Here is a 12,514-nt window from a genome sequence, read left to right on the forward strand (position 1 = left end):
TAAAAGTAGGGTGAAAAGAATGGGGAGGAAAGGGATGGCATCTGTCTGGATGCCTTTTGTTTTAAAAAACCAAAACTGGCCAGTAATCACATTGACCCCATCAATACAGGAGACTAAGCCTCAGTTATGATGCTGGTTTCTCATGCACAGACCTGTGTTTGGAAAGACCCAGTTTTTTTAATATACAAACTAAATGTACTTCTCATTATGAAAGCTTGTAATCACTCCCTAGGTAATTTTCCTTATTTTCACTACAGTCTCAGATGCTCCTCAAACAGGTATTTGCTACTCAAGCCTTTTTCTGAATGACATCTGATTGCTGGGTGGCACATTGCCATGAGCCTCATGAAGCCCTTCAGAAATGGACACAGGACAAACACTGAAAATACGACTTTGGAGAAATCCCTGACCATTTCTTAGCAGATAACACAGCCTTATTTTCTAAGTCTTAGTGTGCCTGACTCACTCTTGCTGGGAAGCCTCCAAAGACAAACCAATATATACAGAATTTAAATTAAATTATGAATTCTCTACAAGGTAATTCAATACCTTTGACTTGGGGGGTTGGGGAGGGAGAAAGGATGTTGGATCTTAAAGCCACCTTATGTGTAATCATACACGAAACTCTCTCAAGGATCATATCACAGTTCAGTTTATTTCTGCTACTTAACTGAGGGGGTTAAAAAAGAAAAAATAAAATTCTAATAAGATGATCCCCAAAAGATGCCCCATTAAAGGAACAACTCAGTACAAATGGTGATCTCTTATCACAGAAAGAAAAAGAAACCCAAAAAGCAGTAGGAGGAAGGGGGATTTGATTAATTGCTTCCTTCAAGAAAGCATGAAAACCACACGCAGATACTAAAGAATGGTGTGAGAAAGCATCATCAACACTGCATGAACTACTGGAATACTATCTAATATTTCTAAATAGTTGTATTAATCTCAATGACGTTATTCATACTCAGATAGATAGATGGATGCACAGGCAGATACACATAAAGAGTATTTCTACCAAATTCAAATTCTACATTCAGTCTTTGTGCTTGATAGGTGGTCAGCAATGGATAGCTTGGTATCTGCTTGCTCTATTGCAAGATCATCCACCATGAATTGCCCCAGTATGAGAAAAAATATATTATCCAGTAAAAATTCTTACAGCAATTACCAACTTATTGCAGAAATCTAACATCTTATTCTGCAACAGAACCCAGCAGATGCCATTTTGTGCACCTGTATTTTGGGGGGCCAGGGGGTTCTGTTTTTAAACAGTTCTGGCCCCTTTGTAGTATAGTCAAATGTTGCTTTGGATATTAAATTGAGAATTTATCTTAAATGGAAACAAACAACTTCGCTAAAAATTAGACATTTATGACTTGCAAATTACAGATACTAATTATTTTCAGTATATACAATTATGATATTCTCAAGAGGTATTAATTTTGGGACAGATGTGCTTTCATCATGTAATTTGGAAATTAAGTTACACACTCACGTATGGGAACTCAGAAGTCTGAATTTGTGTAAAGACAGGATTGATAGAAAGGAATTTTGTCTTGCTAATTTTCTCTCTCTCCCCACCCCCCACCTCTTTCTCTCTCTGATGAGAGTGAGTGTGGCCAGCAATCCTCACAGCTGGGTTGCCTTGCACTCAAACGAATGGGGGCTGACTGCAGAGCTGATGAGGATACACCTCCACTTGACTCCACCTCCTGTTTTGTCCTTTCAGATAATTCTTCCAAATCCAGTAAATTCTAAAAATTTAAACAATTAAAACATACCAACTATAAAATATGCACAATGTTAAATAATTCACATTCAAGTCAGAGTGCAGAAATTAAGTGTTGCTAATGCAAACATCTGAAGAAAGACATTATAAATACACATAATCCAAAATGAAGGTATTCATAGAGGAACTGCCATCAAATGAGGGTAAAAGGAATAGTATTGTTAGGTTGACCAAATTTTCATTAGGAAAGGGCAGCTTATTATTACAAAAATGCTCTCCAACATGTGCATATATATAATCTTCTAAGACAGGTGGTTATAAATGATAAATGAAAAAAGAAAACAAGAAAAATGCCAGTTACGTCAATGTCTGGGATGATATTGCTGTAGAATAGATGTATTCATTAGATAAATCCATTTGGGAGTTCATACTTTCTTATCGTCCACATTTGACCTGAAGACACCAACACAGAAAGGGAAAAGACAAGACAAAGAAGTGCTGTTTTCTGGTCCAGCATAAAAAACAAATCCATCTTCAAACATCAACATTTGGTTTGTACTGTTCCATTGGAGGTGGAAGATACACATGCAAGGCATTCCAAGTATCTGCTACAATTCTGAAACTGAGATTCTTATTTTTAGATGCATTTCAGCCACTACATAAACATTCCTATCTGGAGACTTTTACTGATAGTCATGGATTTCTGATGTCTCTTGCAGATGCCATTTACAAAGCTAAAGACTTTGGTCAGGAAAAAATGAAAACATCTACTTGTCAAATTCTGCAGAGCCTTAATTTTCAAGTAGAAATCTGGCACGCCTTTAGAAGACTTCAGAAATATTTCTCTGGTACATTTATGGATTCAAAGCCCAACACACTCACCCCTAGACTGGAGATAGCTGGATAGCTGAAAGTCTTCATACAGAGGAAAGTGAACAAGAATGTCATTAAGCCAGTCTAAGACTTTCAGCAGAACTACAGACCTTTTTTTTTTTGTCTTGTGTTATAGGATGCTGCAGCTCCAGGCAGACTGAAGACAAAATAATCTTAAGCGTGGCATGGAAATATGAGAGGGGAGGTTCATCTGCAGCAACAAAAAGGCCTTTAAAACAGTGTGCCATTACAGAATGCACAGGCAGAGCTGCCCCTTCACCAGGCTCAGTTTACAATAGAAACAGACAGTGAAAAAATCCCATGTTTGATTGGACAAAAGTAGTAGATTAACTAATGATCAGTAAAATGTAGAAGGAAAGCCCACCAGTCGAAGCCTTATGATGCAATGCAATCTGAAGCCCCATCTAGCCAACCTGACTGATAAGCTTCCAGGACTTTTCACAGAGACCAACACAACACATGCTACGTATGGGCCAGCAACTGTTTTGAAGCACAGGTTTACTATCTGACTACACATACTGGAATAAGGTTCTGCACTCAAACTACACTATCTCCCAAAGCAGGCATACAAAGCACTTATTTCCTCAATGCCTGGATATTAAAAAAAATACTCCACTTGTACATATTCTCTGTAGGAAACATGATACTCTGCAGAAAACAGACCCTGTGCAGCTTGACTTGACTTCTGAACAAGAAACTGAAGCAAATCCAAAACCCTTCTATGAAGCCATGTCTAATGTAACACTACTTGCCATTTCTACCTGCAGATGGGAACAGTCTCAATTAAAAACAAGTAACATCTCTTTTTCATCTCAGATGATCCAAAACTTTACTGGCTCTTCAAACTATTCCTGTCAAACAAACCTGAAGAACTACAGGTTTCACAAGTCAGGAAGAGGAACAAATGTCAACTCTAACACAGCACAGGCTGCTAAAATTGACCATGGTGCTTCCTAGCATACAGGATATCTTATAGAAAATTTGTTGCATTATAGCTGGCACTGTTTCTCTTGGCCACCATAAATGAAAAATTAGTAATTCCCCACAAGTCTCACCCAGCTCAAGGGTCACTTTCCCCCTCCCAGAGTACATGAATGAGCACATAAAGGCAGAAGAGTTTTGCTAAATGGTGCTGCCCAGATTAATTGCTCAGACATTTTTCACATATATAAACTTAAGTCCAGGTACACCAAGCTGAAAGATCTGAAGTACTCCTCACTTGATGAGTTCAATTCTGAAATACTGATGCACTCACCCATTTTTCCCTTGCTGCACCACATACTGAACATCAACAAGAACTAAAGAGCTGCTTAGACAAAGTTAAATCAAAGTTTTAAAAATTATCTTCTAACTAAAAAGCTTCCTTATGATGAGATTTTGAATACTGAAATAACTTCTGTTGAGGAACACCTTATTTAATTTTTCTAAGAGCATTTTATCAAGAAATAGAAGAGTGACAGAACATTGCTATAATTATTTTGGCAATGGTAACTGTTTGAAACCAGAAAAAATGAAAGTAATTCTTTTAACATCTAAGAGCAGGAGAAAAATAAACACCTGCAAAAGCCATTCCCAATATGCCAAAAGGAAAAGCATTTTAGGGCAAACATAGATGAAGTTTTTCGTGTGTGCCCTCCATTGCCTCCAACCCCCATGATTTTCTTATTCAATTATCTTTAGGAATGTAGGTTATGAAAGACAGCATTAAACAAAACTGTTTACAAAAAGAAGGCGACTGAATGAAAAACATTTTAGTTTCCCAAATACCATAAAATTTATTTTAAGCTTACTTTTGAAGCTGAAGGAAAAAATCATGATAAAGACTGAGAAACTTTAGAATAGGTAAGATAGATTTACTTCAGTTATTACAAAACAATCCATATTTTTTCCTTTTATATGCCCATTCAATTCTGAATTACCACAGATGGTGCCACCTGAGGTTTTGGGTGGTTTAAAAAGGGCTTAAAGCAAGCAATTTTCACTTTCTAAAATCAGCATTGGACCATGGATCTCCATATCAACAGTGATTCTAAGAAAACATTTCTGATAAGCACATCACTTTTAGGTCATGAACATCAAGCAAACTCATACTTATGGAAGGAACAATGTCCAGAGAAAACCAGATTTTAACTCTGGTTGTCCTGTTGGACACAAGGTGCTTGGGCACTGTAAGAATTCCTGGTTACACACACATCAACAGCATTAAGCATTCAAACCCAACAGAACTTGTGCACTTATGTAATCTCCTGGCAAGCTGCCTCTATTAAAAGTTCTGTAGACTAATACAGACTCAATCTGGTTTGGTATTTCAGTAATTGGTTGGTCCACGTTACTATAGTATATGGCATTAACTATATCAGAATTCCATGAGAACGGTGGTTTTAAGATGTACTTTATTTAGATTACCTGGACTTTTCCTTCTTGTAATGGGAAATTTTCCATCAAACTTTAAATTGAACATAAAAACCTAAAATAATTTAAAATGGTTTTCTGAAACTCCTGTAAAAAGAAGAAAGATGAACAATGATCCGTTCAAAACCAGTGATTTTTTATAAACACTCTTCTGATTCATTATTTGCTATTAAAATAGACTCAAAAGCAGCAAATCCTCCAAATCCATATAGTATCTGTAGCACTTCTGTCAATCCAAGGTATCCAAAGGAGGACACATTTGCTCACTCACTCTCAAGCACCACCAGTAATGACACTGTGGCAGATCTCTCCACAGGATGCACAGATCTGCCCAAGATTTTAAACTCTTGGCTACAGAATTTCATAACAAATGCTACTACTGGTACACCAAAGCTACACACTTTGTACTCAGTTTAAATCCAGATCAGATACACTGAGCAACAACTGCATCCCTCTATTGCAGCACAAACCTGCTCTCCAAGTGCTGCTGAAATTCATCATTGCTTTGACCGGGGCAACAGATCAGTTCCAACAGAGTACCTTCAAAGACTGCACTTTCTGTAATCCTCTGAAGACAGCAACATCTTGTTATTAGATGAGTGATTCAATCACCTAGGTAAACATTACACACTTGGTGGCAATCATAACCACGACCATATTTACCTCTGGGCACACTTCCTGTAACACGGTGTTCACAATACTGCCATTTATAAGCCTAAGCAGACAAATTATTGTGATAATAAGTCCTTACATTCCTGCATTCTACCTACAGAGGAAATTACAAAGTTAGTTTTACTCTATTGAAGCAATCCACATTTCTTAGAACCTGATCCATGCAGTGGCCAGCCTGGGGAGCCTTTTCTACGAAGAACTGACAGAGATATCTAGTGTCATTAAGCCTTCTCTGGCAAGGTACCAGACTGGGGACTAAGTACAGATACTGCTTCTTATGTTAACTCATTCTCAGTGGCTAAAATTTGGAGTGCATAGAGTCATACTCAGCCTCTCTCAAGCACCAGCGAGATGGATGCATGTCCATCATGGCTGGTAAAATCCAGTGAGGAGAGTAAAACCTTTTGTAAAGACACATCGATCATTACTTTGAAACACTTCACTAAAAATCGTATTGATGCTGCAAGTCTGAACCAAACAATTCCTTTCCAGGGCAGATCATGGAGAAGTTGCAGTAATAGTGAATCGATTCCAGTTAACGGACTCAATGAGTGCTGTGACAAATAACTGCTCGCTCATCCCCAAAATGCACTACACACCATGACCAAAAGGGTTATCTTTTATTATTCAATAAACATTAATTATGACAGATGCCTTACACTCTCATATGGTATAATACTGACTGCCCAGTTCAATAACCAAGGTATTTCTAACTCCTGGTTAACCAAAACTTGATTCCATAAAAAAACTCATCTGTCATCCTCAATCAAGGAGAGGATCACAAAATACTACTGCGGAGGGGAGGAAGAAATTCCTGATAGCCTGGTGGCAACCTCCCTTCTCTCCCTCAGGTTCCCAGTAAACTGTGAATGGAATCACATCAATATTTTATCTCTCCTTCCAATCGCTCTCAATTCTGCCTTGACTTGGAAGCTTTCAGTACTAAAAATAAACATCTCTATTCTGTATGATGCCTACTGCATCAGCTGGTGTCACAATTCTGGCCCTAACTACTCCTCATCACATGCCCATATAATTCTAGTACTATTAGCACAGCAATAAATAAAATATTGTACTATTACCACTACGAGACACCTTTCCCTCACACCAAAGATTCCTTACTGCTACCCACCCACCAAACAAAAACACTTTCAATGCATGACTCTTGTGAGAACATGATTACAGAAGTCATCACCATCATCTACAATCATATTTTCACCTGTTCATGTGGTATACACCTGTGGGTTCTTGGCAATACACCTCACTGAGGTGTGGGAAATTTTGGGTTCAGAACAAGCCCTGTCATCCTTCTTCTCTTAAGCAAATATGCCACACAATCCCCAAACCTGTGTGAATGCCATGGCCTCTTATAATGTTATCTTATTTATAAATATTTTACCTTTTTAAGTGCACAAAATACTAATGCAAATCCCTTGAACATATATACAAGAGTCAGAACAGCAATATATATATATATAAAGTAATTCAAAGACCTTGAAGATGCTTTTATACTGCGACCTAATGTGCAAGCAGTAGAACACCCCACCACAGGTAAGAAATGAGAAATTTTGAGGGCTATTGAACACTGAATTTTCACAGCTGAACAGTATAAAGTTATTTAGCAGTGTTCAATAGCCTTCAAACTCACTTCTGCCTGTGGGTTACAGTGCTCCAGTAGAAAAAAGCCTGTGAAACAAAAACAGTGCAATACAGGTTGGACCAAGATTTTTTCAGTATTTTTTAAAAACCCTTTTAAAGTTCACATCATTTTAAGTGTTTTGAAAAACACACAGAGTTCTACAGATGCCACATACTATTAATCAGACAGCACAGAAAGAGCATCTATATAAAAGCAGATTTTAGCCTATAAAGATACTACTAACAATACTACAGGTGTATATGTGTTATTGAAAAAAAAAAAAAGATTAAAAACCTGCTGCTTCAGGGACACCAGCTTCCAAGTATAACCAGTTCTGTATGAATTTTGCTACTGCTCAAATGACATATGGAAGATATTGGGGTCTTTTATTAAATTCTTTTTAGCTGGCAAAACTAACACCTCAATAGCTGGATAAGATATGGGATTCATTTTATTGCCATGAATATTGATTTTTACAGGAGTTTTGAAAAGGGGATCTAAGTGCTGGCATTTGTTTACTAAGTATTCAAAAATGAACATTTGAATAATCCAGGGGGAAACACAAAACAGGTTCCAACGTAATAATCAGATCCACTTACTATAAATGAAATTACACCCTGCTTAAGCAAAATAATTGGTCAGTTTTTCCATTTATGGTCAGCTGGTCAGTTTTTCCATTTATGCTTGCATATTTCAGCTTTTACCCATTCCCCTAGCATGGATGTTTCATTGATGGCTGAGGGTAACACTTCAAAAATGAACTAGCTAAACAAACTTCCCAGCAGCACTTGACAGAGCTACACCTATTCTTCCCCATTTCCAAAGCAGTACAGAATTAATTACCAGTTCTATGGATCTATTGTAAGTATAATAGACTAAAGAGCTATCACAGACACATTTATTGTAAAAGCACAATCCCAAGAGTGTCTAGTAGAGGGCCAAAACGATTAACACAAATGCTTTGTCAGATCAAAGATAAAACCTGCACCGCCCAATTGAGGAATGAATTAGAACAGTGGGTTATCTTTCAAATTAACCAGGGCAGTTAGTGAGGAAAATTTCATGAAAGTGTAATTCTTAGCCTTTGTGAATCCACACAGCAGGCATTCTGCCAGCTGACAAGATGATGAAATTTTCATGCTTAAAAAAGCCCTCTTCATTTCCCAATTTAGATTAGCTAGCGTTTCTCTCTCTTTTCATCTATTTGCTCTTCTGAAGCAGAATTAAAAAAAAAAGCACACAACAGGATCAATCTCTCATAGAATAAATGCATTTCTGAGAAGAAATAAAATCTATGTCATTTAAAAATATATTTACATTTAAGAGTAAGATTATCAAAATTGATATTGTTAATACCATTAAGAAATCTGTAAATACTGGAGCAATGGCAGATATATTTTAGAAGTCAAATATAAAACATTTCAATGTTTCATGGCAAAAAACGATTGCAGAGCAGATATTTTCATATAAAGGCAAGTAATTTACAAAAACAATGGGACTGTAGCAGGCTCACAAAATTCTATTTATGCACTTATATTTGCATCTTTTTATCATGGTTGTATTTTTTTTTTAACACAGTTTCATGCGCCAAAAAGGGCAAGTAGATTTTCTACTTTTAGATTTTATGGCACTCCTCCCTGCCCCTAAATTTATACAATCACATATAAAAGCATTTCAATAGTCTAAAGGAAAAAAAACAAGCAATATCTTGAACAGTTAAACGCTTCAAAAAAATCTGATTCAAAGCTCACTGAAAAAAAAGTACACTTATTCATCTCAGTGAGCTGTGGATCAGGCTGAAAGGTTCTTGATAGGGCTATCTTCATAAAAGGTAGCTCATTATTTACAGGTTAAAAAACACATTTTTGCATTTTATGTTTTGTATAATGTGCCATTTGAAGAATATATAAACAAAATAGTATCTAAAAAAATTTAAAATGGAGCGACAATATATTTGACCCTTACAAATTGGTATTTCTGTGCCTTTCAGATGCAATTACTACAATAGGAGATTGTTTAAGAAGAGGCTGAAAGTTTCATTAAATGTTTTGTTCAGACAGTTCTTTGCCATAATACTTCTGGGTGTGTCTTTATAGCTTATAGGATTATATATATTAGTGCAAACACCCATTTGATGAATTTCAACTCCAGCTGTTATATAGCCACTACAAGTACTGGATGAAAGAAATAAACTAGAAGTCTCAGCATAGGATTTTCTAGGAGCTGTCAATACAAAAAGTTTACTTGCCCAACTCCATGAAAAGCCCTTTTGTAAAAAGAAAATTAATGTACAATCTGGAAATTAACCTCACATTTCCAGAGTCTGAATGTATCCCACAGTCAAAAACTAGTTTTAAACCTTATTACAGCTAACCAGTTTAAAAGCAAATTCTCACTACTAAAAAAACCTCTGAGGCTTTTACTTACATAGACAAATAATTTTCTTTTTCATTATCTTAATTATCCAATATACCATGTAGCAAGATACTTTATAGATTTATATAAGCAAATGACAATGTTCAATATTCAAACATTACAGTTTGGTTCACAGCTTGGTCTTAAAAGAAGACAAAACAACCAACTAAAAAACAGAACAGCACAAAACATTACATCACTTTCTGTTCTTATCAGCAGTAAGAATTTCTCCTGCCCCTAAAGGCATCTTTCTTCATACAAGTTTACTCTTGCATATCTTCAGCACACGTTTTCAAACACTTAATATGCCTGAAATTATTTAGCATGTGGCACTGTATTATCATTATGCATGTACATTAAATCTAAAAACCAATTTTCATACAGAAAGAGTCAGTGTAAATATATTACTTAGACCCATTATTTAATAACACTTTAATATAATTGTAATTTTGCAGACAGTTGGACTTTGCAATAAAGTAACAAGAGATCTCACATTTTGGTGACTTTGATGACTGTCCAAGTCATCTTTAACTCCAATGGAAAGGAACAATATATCTCTACCTTGGGAAATAATGCTAAAATTTAAATAGCTTTAGAAAGTTTTCTGCTCCTTCTGATGCAAAGATCTTCAGAAGAAGTATTTTTACCTTCAGAAATTATTACGCTTTCAGAAAAGTGTTTAGAAAACATTCACCTATAATTGCAATAAGAACTAGTATAGAAGAAAAATAACACAAAACATACACTTTAATATACTTAGTATTAAATCACAGTAATAATTCTTAGTATTGCAGCTGCTGTTTGCAAAAATATTCTGTAATACTTAAGAAAACACACATCAAATAAGGTACATCATTCAAATTTGGTACAGGCCAAATTTTCAAAAACTATTTACTTTTTTGGGTGTATCCAAAGTTATGAGCACACAAAGGTTATGAATTTCTTCAAAGTTTATGTCCATCCTGCAGCTGTGCAAGCAGGTAATGTTGAACAATAAAAACAAGCAGGCAGGCAATAGCATGAGATGCTCTATGAAAATTTGACCAAAATAGCTAGATGCCAATTCACAAAATATAATGCTTCTAGCATATTAGAAATACAAAACACATTGATATAAGTTAAAAAGCACGGTGGGTTTTGTCCTAATTGGACATAATTGGTTGGACAGTGAGAAGATAGGAATTTTAAATACTACGCTTTTTCCCCCACAATGCTATACCAAGCCAACCACTACCACTGGCACTATGGATTTCTTCCACTACCCCTCAAAGAAAGAGAATTATAAAAATTTAATTAACTACCCATCTTTTTCCTCATTTTTTCCCTTCCCAATCATTATTAAGAAAGATTCATAGTATTTCCCTTCCTACAGTCCTTCAAAGAATTTTTACAGAGCTATATTCAGGTTTCCTTCTCACAATGTAAGACAATGTATATCAATTTGAGTTGAAGAAAGAGAATCATATTTCAATTACATGAAAAACTGATATCTACATATTTGATAGGCTTCACAGACGTTTTGTAAAACCATTGAGATAATGCACTCTGGCTACAAATGTTGAAAACAGAGAGCTACTACATCTGTAATAATGCTGACACACACAGTTACAAAAATGTAAATATATCTATCTTGAGGTTGAACTGAGAAAACAAACATTCTAAACTGATTTTTTAATTCACTGATTGTTTTATTTGCAGAAAGTTGAGGGTTGATGCTGCATGATACTACCTTATACTATACAAAAAAAAAAAAGGGTAACATGACACTCACAAAAAACTCAGCACTACTTGAAAAACTCATTTCATACAACAGAGTATTTTCTGCATACTTACACTGTAGTATTTTCTGAGGTAGCGCCTAATATCCAACAGTAACTTGTTGTTCATTTGAACCACATAGCTGAAAGGAGGCTCTTCACATTCTGTCTTGCTGCACCTTTGCAAGCTGGGTTCAATAAATCGCCCCTGCAAACAGAAGTGTAAAACCAGCATCATTATGACAGATGATGGAATCAGAAGTTACCATGGGAGTTTAGACATAATACATATATTTTTAAAAAATAACAGTCTTAAAGGGCCCATAATATCTGGGCCTTCTTTCTTCCCATCATGGGTGGCCACACCCATATGGGAAAATTGCAGGGCAGAGATATCTTCATTTTGTTCTTAAGGAAAGTTCTTTTAGAGAATACACCATTAAGTTAGTTAATAATTCAAAAAGAAATGTTGAGTTAAAAAAAAAATCATCTGTGGACAAATCATGGTCCCCCTTCTCCACCCAAAAAAACAGATTTATTGTTTTCTCAGAGACAAACTTCAGCCTCAGTCCACTGATCAGAACTTTGAAATCAACCTTATAGATACTAGTTATGAAATTACCAACAGGGCTGTAGAGACAAAATGCAGAAACAAAAATCACATTATCATCTTTTGCTTTCTCCAAGTTCAAAGAACAGCTCTTACAGTTTTGCACCATCTTATTCCCTTATTTTTAAAACTTCTGAACACCTGACATTAAAATTTCAGGACCCAGAAGTGTTGTGTGAACAGCTAAAATTCAGTTTGTGGTATTCTCACTAATGTAACACCAGTCTGGTAGGCTGGACAGTCATACAGCTTTCAGAAAACTTTACTGCAAGGTAAGACTTAGCTGTTGTGAGCCATCTTGGCTAAATCCTCACTCACAACACTAATTAATTCCAGGTGAAAGAGAGGGGATTTTTGGCTTGGTTTCAGGATTTCTTCTGTGGTTT

General features: G+C 35.9%; 1 protein-coding gene across 1 annotated transcript in view; it reads right to left on the minus strand.

The window, feature by feature from the left end:
* Window positions 1-12,514, minus strand: part of POLA1 (DNA polymerase alpha 1, catalytic subunit) — a 183,966-nt gene that overhangs the window by 87,060 nt on the left and 84,392 nt on the right. The window contains 1 exon segment of the mRNA XM_053935948.1: window positions 11,595-11,726. Coding sequence (XP_053791923.1) covers window positions 11,595-11,726 — 132 coding nt within the window.

The sequence above is a fragment of the Vidua chalybeata genome, chromosome 2 (genome assembly GCF_026979565.1).
Source record: "Vidua chalybeata isolate OUT-0048 chromosome 2, bVidCha1 merged haplotype, whole genome shotgun sequence".
In the NCBI taxonomy this organism is placed as follows: Eukaryota; Metazoa; Chordata; class Aves; order Passeriformes; family Viduidae; genus Vidua; species Vidua chalybeata.